The sequence below is a fragment of the Mauremys mutica genome, chromosome 4 (genome assembly GCF_020497125.1).
Source record: "Mauremys mutica isolate MM-2020 ecotype Southern chromosome 4, ASM2049712v1, whole genome shotgun sequence".
Taxonomy (NCBI): domain Eukaryota; kingdom Metazoa; phylum Chordata; order Testudines; family Geoemydidae; genus Mauremys; species Mauremys mutica.
This window is the reverse complement of record NC_059075.1, coordinates 16413488-16434251: the sequence shown is the minus strand read 5'-3', so window position 1 is coordinate 16434251 and position 20764 is coordinate 16413488. Positions and strand designations below refer to the sequence as shown.

At 45.5% G+C, this 20764-nt stretch overlaps 1 protein-coding gene and 1 long non-coding RNA gene across 2 annotated transcripts; one reads left to right on the top strand and one right to left on the bottom strand.

The window, feature by feature from the left end:
• The first annotated feature begins 44 nt into the window (after nucleotides 1–44).
• LOC123369950 lies at nucleotides 45–11830 on the top strand. Its single transcript, XR_006579215.1, has 3 exons — nucleotides 45–316; nucleotides 2440–2573; nucleotides 11410–11830. It is a non-coding gene; the product is annotated as an uncharacterized LOC123369950 (long non-coding RNA).
• A 4953-nt stretch (nucleotides 11831–16783) lies between these two features.
• Nucleotides 16784–19203, bottom strand: HSPA2 (heat shock protein family A (Hsp70) member 2). Its single transcript, XM_045013876.1, has one exon. The coding sequence runs from the start codon at nucleotides 19080–19082 to the stop codon at nucleotides 17181–17183; it is 1902 nt and encodes a 633-aa protein (XP_044869811.1). The 5' UTR covers nucleotides 19083–19203; the 3' UTR covers nucleotides 16784–17180.
• Nucleotides 19204–20764: the final 1561 nt, after the last annotated feature.

Genomic DNA, 20764 nt, shown 5'->3' with positions numbered 1-20764 from the left:
GCCGGGGCAAACTGCCCCGCCTCTCCGTGGAGTTCTGCTGCAGCCTTCACCCCGACCAGCTCCACTCCACCAGCTGTGCCGCTCCTCCAGCCAACCTGTGAGCCGCTCCAGCCGAACCCGCAAACCACTCCGCTTGCTGTTCCATGGGCCGCTCCAATCATCCCACAAACCGCTCCGCTCACTGTTCCATAGGCCGCTCCAACCGTGCTGCAAACTGCTCCGCTCCGCAGGCTGCTCCAACCGTGCTGCAACTGCTCCGCTCTGCCAGCCACTTAGCAATAGATCTTCAGGCTCCCCCATCAGTGATCTCAGCTCAGTAAGTTTAGCTCTTTTAGTGATTTCAGCTTGTAGTAGGGGAGCCCCAGTGCTGGTGCACCATTAGCCCAAAGTGAATTCAGCTCAGCAGCCTCTAGATGGACTCCTAATGGAATCAAAATTAGCTCTGCTCTTTAACAGTAGTGGAGGAGGAGGAGAAGAAGCAATTGATGTTCCAGGCCCTCTAAAGGGGACCCATGCCATCAGATACACACACCACTCCCCAACCTCTCTCAATTCACTGGGTTTTGGCACCCATGTCCCTTGTCTAGCAAGTGCTACTTAGTTGATGGTGAGATCCTCTGTCATAAAACAGGTTCATAGTCCCTCATTCACATAATCAGGGTAACAACACTTTATTCCTCCTGCCCCAATAACAGAGAAATTGGGGATCCCACAGCTGTTAAAGTGACCATTTTATGCTGCCCTGGGCTATGCTAGACAGGGTGGGTGTGCCTATTCAAACAAGATCAGCTCCTGAAATTCTTTTCCACACTCGCCATAATTCACCACCAGAAGTCAGGGTAGAGCTCATCCTGACTCTGCTTACATCAGCAAAACTTAAAAGTGTAGACTAGGCCCAAGGTGCACACTGAGGTGGTAAAAGCATCTGACAGAAGATTTATAGGTAGCTCAGTTGGATGGGGGAGAAGGATCATTACATATGCACCCAGCTCTTATGTATATTGATGTGCCCTATTCATTTCTACAGTACAGGTTTTACCGGTGGGAAAGATTTTTGGAGAGTATTACTGCAATTGTGATGACCTCTGTATAAGACTATGGAGCTTGAATCTATGTGGAAAAAAAAGCTAGCCTGAAAAAATTTACTTTCTATACCTAACTTCCCCCTCCGCCCTCAGAGATGCTGCAGCAGGGCCACCACAGATACAAATCTCTTGTGCTCTTTAGAGTGCCTGCCCAAATACTGACAGGCTGACAGAAAGTTTTGAATCTTTCTGAAATTTCAGTGCTGAGCTTTGCACATTTCTCTGCAGTGACCTTTTTTGACAATTGCATTAAGTATGGTGTGTTTCCAGTTGCTATTACAGGCTGCCAAGTATATTCTGGTGGCTTGGCAGTAGTGCTACATATTTCTCAGGATGAGATAAGCAGATTTGGAACAACCTCAGATCTCTTCATCACAGGTCAGCAGGGGTCAGGAGCACTGTAGAAGAAACCGGATCTTGAACAAGGGAGAATGGGAGATATGGAACTGATGGTCACTGGCTCATTTGCTGGACAGTTTATAATATAGCATTGTCATCAGCCTCAGGAGGCTGGTTGCCTTTTTGGCCAATTTAAAAGCCACATCAAAGGAGAAGGGTTGTAAAGCATTGCCTAAAATAAAGGGCAAGGAGGGAGGGGATTGCCTGTGGGTCTACCTCTGCCAGATGGGAGCGAGGCGATGCATCAAGAGAACCCATTTTTAGATAGTTACAGCTAATATTATCACACTCCCAATAGGAAATCTGCAAACTAATCTAATTAAAATTACTACTTGGATGGTCCTTTCAAATGAGAAGATCAAACAGCTTTAGAAATAATAATGGACTCAAGCCTCATAACACTCCTATGAGCTAGGGAAATATTATCACCACCCTTTTACAGATGGGAACACAGATACAAAGAACTTAAAGGCCTTGCCCAAGACCACACAGGAAGTCAGTTGCAGAGCTAAGGATACAGCCCTGTTTTCTTTAATTAATTTGGCATAATTAGCCTTCTCTTTAAAGCTTTATGCCAGCGGCTCTCAAGCTTTCCAGACTGTTGTACCCTTTCAGGAGTCTGATTTGTCTTGTGTACCACAAGTTTCATCTCAATTCAATACTACTTGCTTACAAAATCAGATATAAACATATACAAAAGTGTCGCAGCACACTAGCACTGAACATTTGCTGACTTTCTCATTTTTACCATCTAATAATAAAATTAATCAATTGGAATATAAATATACTTACGTTTCAGTGTATAGTATATAGAGCAGTATAAACAAGTCATTGTCTGTATGTAGATGGGTTGATGTACCCCCTGGAAGACCTCTGCATCCCCCTAGTTGAGAACCACTGGTTTGAGCCACTCACAAGCATCTGCTCCTCATTTTTCATATACATTTCATTTCAGAAACAGGCAAGAAACAACATCAGTGATGGGCCTTCCCTTCAAAGAAAACTACAGCATTCTGGACTCAGATACTATGGTGATGGATATCATAAATCTCTTGATAGAGGTACAGCAATCACTGCAGTATGTCTATTGTAAGTAGGCTTGGCAGAATTCAATTTGTATTTATTTACAATTTAGATGGACACTATCAATATTTATTTTAAAGCTTTTTTTCTTATTTTTATCTATTTAAATTTTCACTAGTATGGTAAATGATGGGGTGTCAAGACAATGGAAGGGTCAGAGAATAATTACTTAATGACAGCAGACATTGAGATTCAAAAAATTGAAGCTCTATGATCGTTAAAACACAAATTGTCAATATCACGTCAAAATATACAAAGTGAATATCAAATGCTAACAAGTTGTCAAGCAGCATTCTTCTTACTTAGCCTACCTAAATTTTGTCGAGTTGTGTATGATGAAATCAGTTTACCGACACTTCCCAATAAACATCTAATCCTTCCAGACCTAATTATAAGACTGATCTTTGGGTTATTGCTACAGAGCATTTTTATGACTTTATACTTCTGCAAGCCAAGCCTGCTGTAGTCTGCAAAGAAAGCAACGGGCCAACTCTGAGGGGGTGCTAAAGTTTCAAAGTGTTAAAGGACATTTTTGAATGACTCGCTATTCGTATAGCAATGAATTTAAAAGAACACAAGCAGAGTCTTAAGAGAGTTCATGGCCTCTGCTAGGTAAGCAAATTCTTCCTTTCACATTCCAGACAGAGAGATAACACAAGGCCAGAGTGCTTCCTCAGTGGCTCTAGGACTTTGGCACTATGAGGCCACTGCTCCCCTCCTATTCTCTCCCACCATACAGTTCCCATGGCTCACAGGTCAGCATTGAGCACAGTTATATGTGTTTGCTATGTCAAAGCTGGTGCTTTTACCCACTTCACTGTGGAAGAGGGGTGTGCATGTGTTTGTGTGTGTGGCGGGGGGAGAATATTACATTATAGGCCAGCCTGGTAGTACTGCCTAATATTAAGATTGCCCAACACTTTCTATTATGAAACCCTGTTTTCAGTTGTTTGTGATTTTCCCAAATGTTAACCATCTAGGCTGAAAATTTTCCATATCAAGCGTCTGCCTCAGGCTGAATATTTTTAATAAATTTTATGCAAAATGGTTGTTGTTCCAAGAGTGAGGTTAGTGAAAAAAGACATTGCTTTGTCCACGTTACAAACGTCTGGTGACCTTTTCTTTGAGCAGCTCCAGTGTCCCACTGCTTTTGATCAGGGACTTGACATTTGGCAAGGTGGGTGGCCTTTGTGTCAGGAAGGTGTCTTTTGTCATCCCCATGAAAATCCACCCCAATTTAGCAGTTTGCATATGCTCAGTAGAGACTTGCTAGAGTCAGCTAAATTCCCCAGACATTCCATCCTCACTGAGTGTTCTCCAGCCCAGGCAGAGTAAGACTTTCCCTGTAATTGAAGCTCTAGGTTGCTTCAGACTGTGCCAGGACCCAGGGTCTGGGTTGAGGCACCTGAGCTGAGAGCAAAGAACCTGACTCTCCTAGGCTGACACCAGGCAGTTTGGAAGAAGCAGCTGCTTGTTTCAAATGCACAGGGGGGCAAGAGCTGGACAAGTGGGGGTGGGGTAGACTGGGACAAGGACCCTGAGGAGTTAAGGGGGAGACAGAGACCAGAGGCTGGCACAAGGAACTGTGACTTGGTGGCGGCAGGGACTCTGGGGCTAGGAATCAGAGGGGTGGGAGGAGGAAGGGGAAGGGAAGAATGATCTGATGAGGAGCTGGGATGTGGGCGGAGAGGGGGAGAACTGGGACTGGCTGAGCAAAGAGACTGTGACAAGCCGTTGTTAGTGGAGGCACCGAGATTGGATGAGGAGCCTGACAGGCAGTGGGCATGACCAATATGGACACATGGGGTGGCGATCCGGAGGACAGATACACAGATCAGACGAGATGCCAGGAGGGGGAGCTTAGGACTGTCTGGGCAAGACTGGGAAGAGAATCCTGAGGAGTACACACTAGGACAGGGTAGATGACAAGAATGAGACTGGGACGAGGATCCGGGGGTAGGGAATAGACAGCTTGGAACAGGAACACATTAGAGGGGATGGGGCACCAGTATGTGTGCCCATTAGACCACACTCCCCTCCAGATCGTGGAATGGAACCCAAGATTCCTGAGTCTCACCATTCCTCCACATCGACAGATATCTATGAACCCACTGTCAGGGTGTCCCATTCCTCGAGTTCTGGTGCCAGAGACCTCTGCTGAAGGTTCCAGTCCTGATGATGACTCTTATGGGTGTCAATATGACGCCACATGATGGAGTTGCTGCTTTTTGTTTTTCAGTTTGCTCTTTTTAAAAAAACCTACAAAATTTCTCTCTCTCAGACACACAAAATACATTAGAAGAACATTAAGGTAAAGTCAGTACTGTAAACACCAGAATTAAGGTTGCCCATGCAACTTTAATTCAGACCTCTGCATTAATGTGCATATGCATTATGATATAGTCTAATTACATGATCACATCCTAATTTTTCCACACGACCCCTGCTTCATTCAATGCACACACTGAATGGGGCTCACTGAGCAGCTTATTCAGTATATCCATAACTGGAAAGCAAGTAGTACATGAGTACTAGAACCAAAATATCTCTGACTCACCCTCCAGTGGTGTCCCTTTTCTGTCTCTCTCTTTGCCCTTTTCTATGCCAGGTGCAGCCTCTGGTCTCCATAACTCTCATACTACGTTCTTCCTCCCTTCCCTGGGGCTGATTGAATGTCAGCACTGGTTTCCCCGGGACTATTCATCTCTTATGTGCTGCTGTTTTCCATTAAAAACAAAGGGTCCAAAAATGAAAGTTCACTGTAGCTAATACTTATTCCCTTGCTATACAGTATACCAGCCAAGGACTCTTCTGTTCATTAAAAGCAGGACCATGCTGTAGGACAGAATAAAGCAGCATGCTTGGGCATATTCAGATTAGTGTTGCTGTGGATTTTCCACTTCTCATTTGTGCAAAATTGAATTTGCGAATTCATTTTTTTTTTCCAGCATGAAGAGGCTCCAAATTTACATCTTTTGCCAGTGCTGCTGCTTTTCATTGAATATTTGGAGTATCCCCAAACCAGCCAGTAGTTGAATAGCCTTGTTGCTGGCTCCATTAGATAAATTATGCCCTCCCTATTATCCTGACCCTACTGTAATGCACAAACACCACCACAGTTATGCAGCTTTAGACCCTGACAAGGCTGCCTCTGCCCTGTTTAGTTTATTAATAGGGGCTATAGAAGTGAACTTGCTACCATTGATAGTCAAAAGCAACACTGGCTTTCAAAAGTCTCGAATACAGACATTCTAGGGAAATCAGAATGTGACTATTGCCAAGTACTGTACAGGAATGAAGTCTGAATTTCAAAAGCCAGAAAAAACAGCTGCACATTCTTTCTGACAACCTGATGTGATTCCACTCTTCTCTGTGGCTTCATCAGATGAAATTCTTGAATGTTAGTGGTTATCAGCTATTTTTATGTAGCTAAACATTTGCTTTGTGATTCCAACAAGGAACTTTTGTTAGTATTATCCACATGTGAAAAGGAAGAAATATTCAAGCACCACATCATGCACATTAGTATTACCTACACATATTTTCACAACTTGGATTTTGATTTAGTACTTGGTGGAATGCAAAGACACGGTGTCCATCACATGGAGAAGTCCTACAGAACTTACAGAATATAACTAGGGCTGTCAAACGATTTTTAAAAAAATCACACTTGCGAGATTAAAAAAATTAGTTGTGATTAATCACAGTTCTGATCACACTGTTAAACAATAATAGAATACCAATTTAAGTTTATTACAAATATTTTTGGATGTTTTTCTACATTTCAAATATATTGATTTCAGTTACAACAGATACAAAGTGTACAGTGCTTACTTTATATTATTTGTGATTATAAATATTTTTTAAAAAGGCAAACAAAAGAAATAGTATTAAGTTTAAGAATCTGAAGTGCCTTCCAAAATCTAGGAGGGATGAGGTGTGGAACATACTGTCAGAAGTCTTAAAACATTCTAATATAGGAATTACAGAACCTGAACGATCAAAAAAGAAAATCAACCTTCTGTTGGTGGCATCTGGCAAATGATGAAAATGAACATGCATCGGTCCTTAATTTGGATTATTATCAAGCAGAACCCATCATCAGCATGGAAGCATGTCCTCTGGAATGGTGGTTGAATTATGAAGGGGCATATGAATGTTTAGCATAACTAGCATGTAAATATCTTGCAACACTGGTGTGACCGGGTTCCATGGGGAGCTGACTGAGGTCACTCAATTAGGTTGAACTGCAAAGAATGGGCTGAAAATCCCCAAAGCTGGTGGACATTCCAATACTTAGATTCACCAAGCCAACACAAAACAGCTTCTGTAATACCTCACTGGTTACCCAGAAGCCAACAACACAGTTCCCTTAAAATAACCCAGCCTCAGGCCTCCATCTAGTTACCCAAGTTAGATATGATGAGGATTAATTAAAATCTTATTCACCATATAAAAGAAAAGGTTCTGCCAATCCCAAAGGATCGGACACATTACCTCCCAGATCTTACCCAAATATACGCTTACAGACAATTCTTATTAAACTAAAATGTATTTAAAAAGATGAGAGTATAGGTTAAAAAGGTTAGTATACATACAGAGATGAGTCAATCTTAAGATTTAGATTCATAACAGAGATGGTGAGCTTTGTAGTTGCAAGAGTTCTTTTAGAATTTAGTCCATAGGTTATAGTCCAATGTTTGTCTTCAGGATGGTCCAGTCAGAACTGGGATCTGAGTCGTGATGGCTTAGGCTTCCCCTGTATGGAACCTAAAGCAGATCTGAGATGACAGGATCAGGACCCAAGGATCTTTTATACACAGTTTCAAGCCTCCTTTGACAGATCAGAGTCCCTTGGCTTACAATAGGTTTCAGAGTGGTAGCCATGTTAGTCTGCATCAGCAAAAACAGTGAGGAGTCCTTGTGGCACCTTGAGACTAACAAATTTATTTGGGCATAACTGAGAGTGGATGGGTCACTACAAAAAACTAAATTCCCCCCTGCTGATACTCACCTTCTTGTCAACTGTTTGAAATGGGACACCTTGTTTACACTGGCCTCATTAGCACTACAAAAACGATTTCCACCCCTTCTTTTCAACTGTTGAGAATAGCCCACTTCCACCCTAATTGAATTGGCTCATTAGCACTGACCCCCAACTTGGTAAGGCAACTCCCATCTTTTCATATGCTGTGTATTTATACCTCCGTACTGTACGCTCCACTCCATGCATCTGAAGTGGGTTTTAGCCCACGAAAGCTTATGCCCAAATAAATTTGTTAGTCTCTGAGGTGCCACAAGGACTCCTTGTTGTTTTGGCTACAATATGTAATAATAGCGACTTTGAAGTAGGTCCATCACCAGTACTTAGCTACATGAATTAACATAAGGCAATTGCCTGTTTTTCACCATTCGCAGATGATCAGTTATACATTTCAAAGGGAGATGAATATGATATCCCGTGTTTACAGTTCATTTAAATGCTAGGATGTTCTTTTGATTTCTGAATTTACAGAATACAGCATAGACAGGGACTGTTGATTACATTGTTGACTACTACCAATATATATGCAAATACACAAAAATTATCTCCCCGTATGTCTTTAAGGGTTGAATGTGAGTCATTTATCCCAGGACACTTAACTCTTTCTGGTCATGCCTCAGAGCACCACTAGCTACAACAGGGGTAGGCAACCTATGGCACGCATGCCGAAGGCGGCACGTGAGATGATTTTCAGTGGCACTCACACTGCCTGGGTTCTGGCCACCGGTCCGGGGGGCTCTGCATTTTAATTTAATTTTAAGTGAAGCTTCTTAAACATTTTAAAAACCTTATTTAGTTTACATATAACAATAATTTAGTTATATATTATAGATTTATAGAAAGAGACCTTCTAAAAACATTACAATGTATTACTGGCACACGAAACCTTAAATTAGAGTGAATAAATGAAGACTCGGCACAGCACTTCTGAAAGGTTGCTGACCCCTGGGCTACAACAATGCCATGCTAACACCTGTTCCCACTTTCAGGTGATATTGCAAATAAGAAGCAGGCAGCATTATCTCCCATAAATATGAACATACTTGTTTGCCTTAGCGATTGGCTAAACAAGAAGTATGAGGCCTGAGTGGACTTGTAGACTAATGTTTGACATTATTTTGGTTTTAGTGGTGTTATGTAAAAAAAAAAAAATCTACATTTGTAAGTTTCACTTTCATGATAAAGAGATCATGCACTACAGTACTTGTATGAGGTGAATTGAAAAATAATATTTATTTTATTTTTTACAGTGCAAATATTTGTAATAAAATCATATAAAATGAGCACTGTACACTTTATTCTGTTTATAACTGAAATCAATATATTGGAAAAATGTAGAAAAAAATCCAAAAATATACAAAATTAAAATTGGTATTCTATTAACAGTGCGATTAAAAGGGTGATTAATCACAGCTATTTTTAAAATCTAGTTAATTTGTTTTGCAATAATTGCTTGTGTTAACTGTGATTAATTGGCAGCCCTAAACATAACCTGGTTTCTAACCATCCTATAGAATTTAACAATTGTATCCCTGGTATAGAATGATAAAGGATGATTTAAAAATATAGACAAGATCTCCTCTATTCAATTCTGTAGGTTTTGAAAGTAATTTCTATAGACTCGTTAGTTTCCTCCTTATTAATTTTTACAAGACTTTTCCATTAGTTCTGGCCACCAGAACTGTTTCTTTATAGTGGAAACACATTTTTCCCCTACACAACACCATCTTACTATAACAAAACCTAATAGGCAAAAATCCCTTCTTCTGTGCCCTGGGAGTGAAAGACATGGCCAAGGCTTTACCATCATTCAAAGACATGGTTAAAATATGAGTAGTCTGCACCAAGCATTGGGGATTAACTTTGTTGTTACTCTATCCCTATACAAGGGATTTATATAGTGGAAAGGGGAACGAGGATTGCTAGCATGGGTTAGCACATTTCCATGTGGACTGGGCCTGTGGGAAAATAATTAATTTGCTAAATGAAAAATAAAATGCCCTTAAAAAATATTTTAAAGTTTCTAGACATCCTAAAAAACAGAAATTTGGTCAAGATTTTCAACAATGACTAGTGATTTTAGGTTCCTCATTTCTGGGGTACCTAACTGGAGATACTAGGAAGTGGATTGATACTGTGTACCAGCACATCCTGAACTATGCGAGAGAGAGTAGGGTAGGGAGAGGGACACTAAGAGGTCTATACTTAGGGCTCTATCAAAATCAAATGAAAAACATGTCACGGACCGTGAAATCTGGTCTTGTGTGTGCTTTTACCCCAGGGGTAGGCAACCTATGGCACATGTACCGAAGGTGGCACGCGAGCTGATTTTCAGTGGCACTCACACTGCCCGGGTCCTAGCGGCTCTGCATTTTAATTTAATTTTAAATGAAGCTTCTTAAACATTTTAAAAACCTCATTTACTTTACATACAAAAATAGTTTAGTTATATATTATACACTTATAGGAAGAGACCTTCTAAAAATGTTAAAATGTATTACTGGCACACGAAACCTTAAATTAGAGTGAATAAATGAAGACTCGGCACAAGACTTCTGAAAGGTTGCCAATCCCTGTTTTACCCTATACTATACAGATTTCACGGGGGAGACCAGAGTTTCTCAAATTCAGAGTCCTGACCCAAAAGGGAGTTGCAGGTGGGTCGCAACGTTATTTTAGGGGGTCACGCTATTGCCAACCTTACTTCTGCGCTGCCTTCAGAGCTGGGTGACTAGAGAGTGGAGGCTGTTGGCCAGGCGCCCAGCTCTGAAAGCAGCACCCTACCAGCACCACCACAGAAGGGTGGCAATAGCAGACCATGCCACCCTTACTTCTACGCTGCTGCCTGCAGAGCTGGGCAGCCAGAGTGGTGGTTGCTGACTGAGGGCCCAGCTCTGCAGGCAGCAGTGCAGAAGTCAGGGTGGCAATATCATCCCATGCCATCCTTACTTCTCTGCTGAGGCTAGCGGTGGCTCTGCCTTCAGAGCTGGGCTCCCAGCCAGCAACCACCACTCTCCAGCTGCCCAGCTCTGAAGGCAGCACCGCCGCCAGCAGCAGTAAGGGTAGCAGTACTGCAAACCCCCCCATAACCTTGTCACCCCCCCCCAACTCCTTTTTGGGGTCAGGATCCCTACCTACAATTATACCACCATGAAATTTCAGATTTAAATAGCTGAAATCATGAAATTTACTATTTTTAAAATCCTATGACCATGAAAAGGAGCAAAATGGACCGTGAATTTGGTAGGGCCCTATCTATACTACAAACTTTTGTCAGCATAGCTGTCTGTCAAGGCTGCCAAAAACCCGCACCCCCTAGCTGATAGTCGTGGCAAACTCTCCAATGTAAAGACAGTTCTGCCAACAGAAGAGTGCTACGGTCAGCATAGCTAATTAGAGAGACAAGGTGGGTGAGGCAATATTATATATTGGGCCAGCTTGTGGTGGTGAGAGGCACAAGCTTTCAAGCTTACACAGCACTCCTGAGCTCAAAAGCGTGTCTCTCTCACCAAAAACTAGTTCAATAAAAAATACTCTCACCCCCACCTGGTGTCTCTAATATCATGGGACAGACCGGGCTATAACAATGCTGCATACAGCACAGCTTATGTTATTTGGGATAGTGGGTTACACCAACAGAAAATCTTACTGTCGGCATCTACACTTGGGGGTTCTTCTGGAATAGCTATACCCAGTAAAGCACTCACAGTGCACACAAGGTCTAAGTCTGAGGGATAAATTACATTTGACATTAGAAATCCAACTGTACAGAGATTTTCCTTTGTTTGTAATTTCCAGAACTGTTAAAAAACCCTTCAGTGACACCTGGCGATGCGACCTTCAGGCTGATAGCAAAAAAATGGGCTAGACCTGGAACCAGCTACAGCGAATGGCCCAGGATAGAGGACTCTGGAGATCTGTGGTTGGCAGCCCATACCCCGATTGGGGTGACGGGCATGAGTGAGTGATTTTGAACTTTGCTTCATAGCCAACATTGGCCATCGTCCACCCCACTCCCACCACCATGTTAAATGAAATTGAAACTACCACAACCACATTTCAACGTATTTGCTTATTCATCTGTCACCATCTTGGTTGCACAAAGACTTGGGACGGACTCAAAGACCAGAACCAACTGATGCATTTGGGAAACAGTCACTTTTCTCTAGTCTCTGTTCACAAAAAGTTAAAGAAACTTTGTTTTTATTAGCAGGGAAAGTCATCCACTTAATAGTGAGGCAGGTAAACAAAATTGGTTTTACCCTTTACTGTGTCCCTCTGAATAAACACACACAGTTTTCTTAAGAACATTCCAGAAGTGCCTGTTACTTTAAAACAAACAGTTCTCCCTCCCCAGAACACGTAGGACAGTATCAATATTTCAAACTAAAAAACAAACTTATTAAAAGAGGTTGAGGCTGCTGTCCATCGAAAGGGCGGGGGGAGGAAATGGAGCTCCCATCATTGCCTGCCACTTCCCAAAAACGCTTCTGTGGTGGATGTTCTCCCTCCTCTCTGAGAAGGAAAAAGTTTGCAGATTTCCCCACTCCAGTGATTCAGCAGAGAGTAAAGGAGAGCAGCACAATAGACTTGGGCCATGTAAGGGAGATAATCTTGGGGGTTTTGTATGCAATTTTATATGTAGAAATTAAACATGTTCATAGATCTGGAAAGACGTCTGCACAATGGTGTTGAAAGACTAGTCTAGGTTAACCCACCACTTCACAGCTACTTTCTGATGTGGTAGGTTGAGCAAAATCAATCTCAGCATTGGAGTTATGCTAAGAAGGGATATTTAACCACCAAAGCACTTTTTTTTTTATAAACTAGAAAATGATTAACCTAAAAAGTTGGCATGTACACAGCAGTAAGTCAAGTCTGAAGAAAGGAGTTTTGGAATAAGTTTGCTTTAAAAAGGCATGCATGCACTTCTTTAATTTGGTGCCTTCTACATAACGCTATGTGTAGTATCTACATAGAAAAGTAAATTCTCTGAGTGTTTTTCCCTTTTTCTTTGTATATGTGTCAGGGGAGAAAGAGGCAGGGAATGGGAACGACAAAATGCAATCATTAGATTGCACACTTCTTTCAAAGGTTTCTGCTCTCGTGTCGTGTCATACGCTGCATGGAACTTTTAAGACAACAATATTCAAACAGACAGGAGGATCCCAGCAAAAACCTACTGTGCCCTTTCCAAGGTCTGCTGATGAGAAAATGAAGACTGTGGAAACAGCCACTCCTGCTTTTTAAGATATTAGAAGGGACTGAGTCAGCACAGCTGCAGCCCTGTATACTAAGTCTTCTATGCAAAAGTTGAAACAGACACTGGAGGTTGTAATGCATCTGGAGCATGCAGGGAGCTCTCCTCACTCCTGGCTTGGAAGCAAACAGCCAGCCAGTCCACTCCTCAGCTTTCTCACCCCCTTCCCCTAACCTAGTTGCTCCTTGGGAAACCCCTCTCATGCTACTGCACACTGCATTATGAAGCAGGTCACCAGCTCCTACCCCCCCAATCCCCATCTATCAAAGCCATCTTATGTCCTTGTCCACTCATCCTTCTCCCTTCCATTTATAAACAAAAACTAATAACAGCGATCAGATCATTCAGAAGCTATGGGGCACCACAACAGCACCACCACACAGCAGGCACAGACAATAGCCTCTCTTTACCTCTCTATGCAATGCAATCAGTTAAGTGCCAGGGGAATCTTAATGTGCCATTAACCACTAAGGGGCGGGGGGGGGGGGGGGGGAAGAGAAGGGTGTTGTGTCTATAGTACTTTAACAGGTTTCAGAGTAGCAGCCCTGTTAGTCTGTATCCACAAAAACAGGAGTACTTGCGGCACCTTAGAGATTAACAAATTTAGCTGTAGCCCACAAAAGCTTATGCTCAAATTTGTTAGTCTATAAGGTGCCACAAGTACTCCTGTTTTTTGCAGTACTGTAACAGTTTTTCAAATTTGATCAAATATTAAGAACAGCTACATGTTAAACTATAATTAAGCATTTCTATCTGTGGCCATGACTTTGAGCAAGTATGTTTTTGCAAAGCCTGGTTGAAGCAGAAATAAAATTGTGAAATGCTTTTGACAAAGTGAGGTAACTTCTGCCAGATTTTTAGACCAAATTTAAAATATACAGCCCTTCTCTCTCTATTCCCTAAACTTAGACACTCTTCAGCTCTCCCTAATTAGAGGCTGATCACTTTTTCCCTGATTTTACCCATTTCCTGGAGCAAGCTGGGGTGAAATCTAGCCTATTGCATTTCACCTCAGGAGTGAGAGTTTCGCAATTAACATTTGTGAGGCCAGGATTTCACCACTAGCGTTCTCCTTTAATTGTAATATTAACAGCATAAGACATGCCATAGTTGACTGGGTTCTCTCTTTTGGATAAAACAGACTGACAAAGCGCTGAGCTTTTCAGGCTTCCTTGGGCATTTTTTTCTCTTTGTCACATTTGAAAGGCTAAAATGTGTGTCTTTAGACTTAAAAGATTTTCCCAACCTTGCAAGTATATAGTAGCTACTATGCCCTTATAGCCATCATACAATTTGTGTGTGTCTACGCTTGACACCTTAGTAGACTTAGTCTAGCTACAATACAGTTGTTCAAGTGCTATATACGCAGCCCCTAAAGTGAAGTGTTGCCACAACATGGTAGTTGATTGCTGGAGTACTAGTATTTCTAGTGTAAACAAATTAGATTGGGGGTAGGGAGAAGGAAAAAAAAGGCAGAGGAGAGTTATGGAAATAATGGCTATTTCAGGCATTCAGCAAAATTTGCTTCTCATGGCACTCAAATAAGCATGGGGAAGATGAAAAAAGGCTCTCCTCTCTCCCTCCCCTGCTGGAAAAAGTCCTGTTATGGTCTCCCCCCTTTAGGTGAATTAAATAGATGTCAACACCCACTCACATACTACCCCACAACTATGAACATTTAAGTTGATAAAGATATAAAAAAGCAACATTGATATTATCCATAAGAATTAAGACCAATTTTGCCAAGTGTAACTTTAACTGACCTTTTAGTCATACTGTCTACAAAAGTTTAAGTGGCTTTGAATAATTTGGGACAGCAGCAGGCCAAATGAGATTTTGCATAGCTCATTTCCCCCCCCCCCCCAGTAATTGTAACTCAAACTTGTAATAATGCTTTGTGTACAAGAACTCAGCAGCAAGTATGCCATTCAGGCAGAGAAATTCTTTATGAAACTGGAATTTCAGAACTCTAATAAAGTTTAAAAATTTTAATTTCCTTCAGTCTAACCCTTTAGCAACAAGAGTTTAAAATGTTAACTATGCTGAAGACTTTAGGGCTCCTTTGAACCCTAAAAAACTGTCTGGGTTTTGGAGAAACAGCATTACAAGGTCCAGCTTGTGTCATTCGCAAGATTATGAATCACTCCCCTGGGGAGCGATACAGGGGGATCTGCTTAGATTGACCACTCTTCAGTAGTTTTATTTTAGGTTTGGCCATCCCTGAATGACATAAGGCTCTTCCAGTGAAGGTAGAGAACTTCTAGTTCTCCCTCCCCCACAAAAAAAAAAAAGCACAGACAACTGCAGCTATGCTTAGCTGAGGGATTTACTCAGCCCTTGATTTGAATGTTAGAAGGAAAACATGTGTCCTTGCAACTACTCCAGCTATCAGCTTTGATAAAGTCTGTCACAGAACTAATGCTTCAGGTGCTCTTTCTTCCTACTTGGAGACAAGGGGATGGGAGCATTTCAGCAAATTAAGTGCTAAAAAAATTACTGCATGGTTAACATTAAGAGTAATAGTCTTTAACCCTGTGTCAACATGTGACAAAATCTCACATTCCTAAATGTAAGTGTAACAAAGTAAATTCGGCCTACCTCCAGATAAATTATAGGTCAGGTATACACCTCAATTATAACTGGGTCCCTCTTTTTTGGCAATTTATCCACTAAGAGGAGATTCCATAGAGTAGGGTCCAACTTAGGTCACTGTGACCAGCTCTGAAATACCTACATATTTTTTCAATACTAAACTGAAGACAAGTCTAGGTCTTTAACTGACCCCTTAGTTCTTAAATCATATAGTATATGGTTGAGCTGACACTCAAGTTGCTGGCATTCAAGGGCAGCTTTAGCTCAAATTCAAACTTTGCCTCACTTTTGTTAATCTGGCCAATCTTTACCAAATAATACCAGTAAGTGGCTATGCACTTTTCCTACCAACCAGGAAGTTATAGCAGAAAACTAATTAGGTACATTGCTGGGGGGAGAGGGGGGGAGAAGGAGAGAGAAGGGTTTTTTAAACTAGTGCCCTGCATTTGAGTTGAATGCATCGCTAGGGCTTGGTAATTCAGTCAGTTCTTAGTAGCTGGATGTTTACTGAACGGGAATGGCAACACAGTTTAACACTAAAGTGCACTTCAAACCCTTTACATTACATGCGTAGTTTCTCTTGCAGTTGTGGGCTTTGGGAAGTCAGCCAGCTTAAATCCCTATTCTCGCCGGACAGCCTGCAAGCTGATTCCGCGAGTCAGCTACAGCCCCCCGCCCCGCCCCCCGGAGAGGTTAGCTACCATCTTGAAGTATCAGCGGGCTGTTTTTAGAGCGTGTTGAAACTGCAGGCAGAAGTTGATTGCTTTTTAAAGCAGAATCTAGCTGTGTGTAGCGGGTCAGGCAGCCAAGGCTTTTCTAGTCCTCCTACCCAAGCTAGTTAGCCGTCCTTGGGCTGGGGAGAGTCCCGAGCTAAAGGAGTTTGGGAAGCCTTACACACACCTCTTGTGAGTGTTACAACACACCCACCATTTTCGCCATCCCAGCTGAGAGTTTAAACTGCCTCGCGTGCCGCTGAACAGCTACAGTTAGCTAGGACAGTAAGATCTAGGCGAGGTTTAGATTTTGCAACATACGCTGCTCTCCCATCCCCTCGAGAGAGGTTTACGAGAAGTTGGGAAAGTTGACAGCCTCCAAGCGACTTCTTGTCCGAGGACAGCCACCCATATGCGCCTCACACTTAAGAGGTGGCCTGGAATGTCAGCCAGCACCGATGCACTATTAGCGAGCGGTTTCTATGACAAAGCCATAGTACATTAACTTTCTTTAAGTCTCAACCCTTTCTTACCACCCTCTTATGAGAAGCAGGAACCTTTAACGTTTTAATCGTAACTGCCCAAACAAAAAGCAGGGAGAGAAATGCATGCTTTAAATAGTTTTATTTTATTACCAAAATTTCCAGATGCCAGACTGGCAAATATATTTTAAAGCGTTTGGTAAACAGTCTCCATTCAAAACTTGAAATGTTTGTCAACAATAACGATCAAGTGGGCACTTCAGAGAAGACACCGAACATCTAAAGACAACATCCAGAATACTATCGTTTGTATCTGAGTTAACAAAAAACTTATTGCTACTAACCTTATCAAGCCGGACTGCCTTCTCTTTGTAAGCACATAGGAAGCGGAGAAAGATCTGCTTCTATGCACACCCAAACAGAATAAACTGTTACTGACACTGACTTTTTAAGGTTAGGAACGAAAATAAAACTGAGAATGGGAAAATAACTGTCCCTGAACAGTGCAGAGTTCAGTCCAGTCTAGTCCACTTCTTCAATGGTTGGTCCCCCGGCGCCACCGGCTGGGCCGGCTCCTCCCTGGTACAGTTTGGTGACGATGGGGTTGCAGAGTTTCTCCAGCTCCTTCTGTTTATGCTCGTACTCGTCTCTCTCGCCCATCTGGTTGCGGTCAAGCCAGGTGATCACCTCCTGGCATTTGTCGAGCACCTTCTGCTTGTCTTGGTCGCTGATCTTGCCCTTCAGCTTCTCGTCCTCCACGGTCTGTTTCATGTTGTAAGTGTAGGACTCGAGGGAGTTCTTAGCTGACACCCGGTCGCGATTAGCTTCATCCTCCGCCTTGTACTTCTCTGCGTCCTGCACCATTCGGTCAATGTCATCCTTGCTGAGGCGGCCCTTGTCGTTGGTGATGGTGATCTTGTTCTCTTTGCCCGTGCTCTTGTCGGAGGCAGTGACATTCAGGATACCATTGGCGTCTATATCGAAGGTGACCTCGATCTGGGGGACACCGCGAGGAGCTGGGGGGATGCCGGTCAAGTCGAACTTGCCCAGCAGATTGTTGTCCTTCGTCATAGCCCTCTCGCCCTCGTACACCTGCACCAGGACGCTGTTCTGGTTGTCGGAGTAGGTGGTGAAGATCTGGGTCTGCTTGGTGGGGATGGTGGTGTTACGCTTGATGAGGGCGGTCATCACCCCGCCGGCTGTCTCGATGCCCAAGGACAGAGGAGTGACATCGAGCAGCAGCAAGTCCTGCACGTTCTCAGACTTGTCCCCCATGAGGATGGCAGCCTGCACTGCGGCGCCATAAGCTACAGCCTCGTCGGGGTTGATGCTCTTGTTGAGCTCCTTGCCGTTGAAGAAGTCCTGCAGGAGCTTTTGGATCTTGGGGATGCGGGTGGAGCCGCCCACCAGCACGATCTCCTGGATCTGGCCCTTGTCTAGCTTGGCATCGCGCAGGGCCTTCTCCACGGGCTCCAAGGTGCCGCGGAAGAGGTCGGCGTTGAGCTCCTCGAAGCGGGCGCGGGTGATGGACGTGTAGAAGTCGATGCCCTCGAACAGCGAGTCGATCTCGATGCTGGCCTGGGTGGAGGAGCTCAGCGTGCGCTTGGCCCGCTCGCAGGCGGTGCGCAGCCGCCGCACCGCCCGCTTGTTGCTGCCGATGTCCCGCTTGTGCTTGCGCTTGAACTCCTCCACGAAGTGGCTCACCATGCGGTTGTCGAAGTCCTCGCCGCCCAGGTGGGTGTCGCCGGCCGTGGACTTCACCTCGAAGATGCCGTCCTCGATGGTGAGGATGGAGACGTCGAAGGTGCCGCCGCCCAAGTCGAAGATGAGCACGTTCTTCTCGCCGGCCCCGGTGCCTTTCTTGTCCAGCCCGTAGGCGATGGCGGCCGCCGTGGGCTCGTTGATGATGCGCAGCACGTTGAGGCCGGTGATGGTGCCGGCGTCTTTGGTGGCCTGGCGCTGGGAGTCGTTGAAGTAGGCGGGCACGGTGATGACGGCGTTCTGCACCTTGCGGCCCAGGTAGGCCTCCGCGATCTCCTTCATCTTGGTGAGCACCATGGAGCTGATCTCCTCGGGGAAGAAGGTCTTGTTCTCGCCCTTGTACTCCACCTGCACCTTGGGCTTCCCGCCCTCGCTCACCACGCGGAAGGGCCAGTGCTTCATGTCCGACTGCACCGTGGTGTCCTCGAACTTGCGGCCGATGAGGCGCTTGGCGTCGAAGATGGTGTTGGTGGGGTTCATGGCCACCTGGTTCTTGGCGGCGTCCCCGATGAGGCGCTCGGTGTCGGTGAAGGCCACATAGCTGGGCGTGGTGCGGTTGCCCTGGTCGTTGGCGATGATCTCGACCTTGCCGTGTTGAAAGACACCGACGCAGGAGTACGTGGTGCCCAGGTCGATGCCAATGGCAGGCGCTTTACTAGACATGGTGGTGGCTCGCTCGGCTGCCGCTCCGAAGTGCGCTCTTCTCGATAGCTACGGCGCGATCTGCCGTTAGCGCCTAGCTCACTGTCTTTTATAGTGGCCGCTCGTCTTCTTCGGGAACCTGCCAGAACCTCACCTCCCAATCAGCTCGCTCGCGTCCGATCCTAGACCAATCACCACTGTGAATCCCGGCAGAAGATCCGCCCGACACCGGCTGACCAATCATCACCGTATTGCCTTTCTGACCAATCCCTTCGCAGAGTCTTCTCCTCTAGACCAATAGCTTTACTGTGTCTCTTCCGTCCAATGCAGCCTTGTAGCAGCCACGCCGCCTTGGCCAATCACTTCGCTTGGTTCTCCTTTGCCCCTGCCCTGTTCCCCGACTCTACCAGAAACTTCCAGCGGACGCTGGTCTGGAGGTTGGGGATTGATGTCACCGTTACCCAATAGGATTCGAGCAATGGGTTGGGCGATGGAACTAGTAGCCGCTCGAGAGACTTCGGGATGGTTGTTATGCAAATAACTGTGTTTCCCTAACCGCCTCCCCGGCTTGATCTCTGAATGTTCACAGCTGCGGGCGCGAGCCGCTCCCCGCGCACGTAGGTGGCAAGCTGGGCCCAGCCGGCGTAGGCTGGCTCCGCACGATGGGCGGGGGCTGCCGGGCGGCGCGTGCCCAGTGGGCAGAGTGACGCAGTGCGGCAGGCTAAGGGGCGCGGAATGGAGATAAGGCCGAGGCAGAGCCTGAAGGAATAGGGGAGTCCGGGATGGTGGGGGAGGAAAAGAGGTGGGGGGAGGCGGATTGGGGGAGCAGGAGGCATGTGAGGGCTGGGGGAATGGGCGGAGGGATGGTGGGGGTGGGAAAACAGGCAGGATGAGGGGATCTGGGGGAGCAAGAGCCAGGCAGGATAGTGGGAGGCAGGAACCAGGCAGAATGGTGGGAACTGGGGGAGCAGTCAGAGGAGTGGGGGGGGGCAGGAACCAGGCAGGGTGAGAGGGACTGGGGGAGCAGGCAGAGGAGGGGGGGCAGGAACCAGGCAGGGTGAGAGGGACTGGGGGAGCAGGCAGAGGAGTGGGGGGGGAGCAGGAACCAGGCAGGATGGTGGGAACTGGGGGAGCAGGCAGAGGAGTGGGGGGGGGGGAGCAGGAACCAGGCAGGGTGAGAGGGACTGGGGGAGCAGGCAGAGGAGGGGGGGGGCAGGAACCAGGCAGGGTGAGAGGGACTGGGGGAGCAGGCAGAGGAGTGGGGGGGGGGCAGGAACCAGGCAGGGTGAGAGGGACTGGGGGAGCAGTCAGAGGAGTGGGGGGGGGGCAGGAACCAGGCAGGGTGAGAGGGACTGGGGGAGCAGGCAGAGGAGTGGGGGGGGGAGCAGGAACCAGGCAGGATGGTGGGAACTGGGGGAGCAGGCAGAGGAGTGGGGGGGCAAGAACCAGGCAGGGTGAGAGGGACTGGGGGAGCAGGCGGGGGGGGGCAGGAACTAGGCAGGATGGTGGGAACTGGGGCAGCAGGAACCAAGGGGTCAGGAAACTGGCAGAGATGGGGCAAGGGGATGGGGACTGCAGGGGATTAGGGGGAAAACAGCCAGGAGGAGAGAGCAGGGTGTGTAGGATTTGCCCCTTGCATTCCAGTGTTTGTAATTCCCGAAAGTTCGGTTAGATGCCAAATGTCATCTTCTGACAGTCCAAGA

Bases quoted from the DNA above. Each gene is read 5' to 3' on its own strand.
- HSPA2 (XM_045013876.1), bottom strand. From the start codon at position 19,082: ATGTCTAGTAAAGCGCCTGCCATTGGCATCGACCTGGGCACCACGTAC.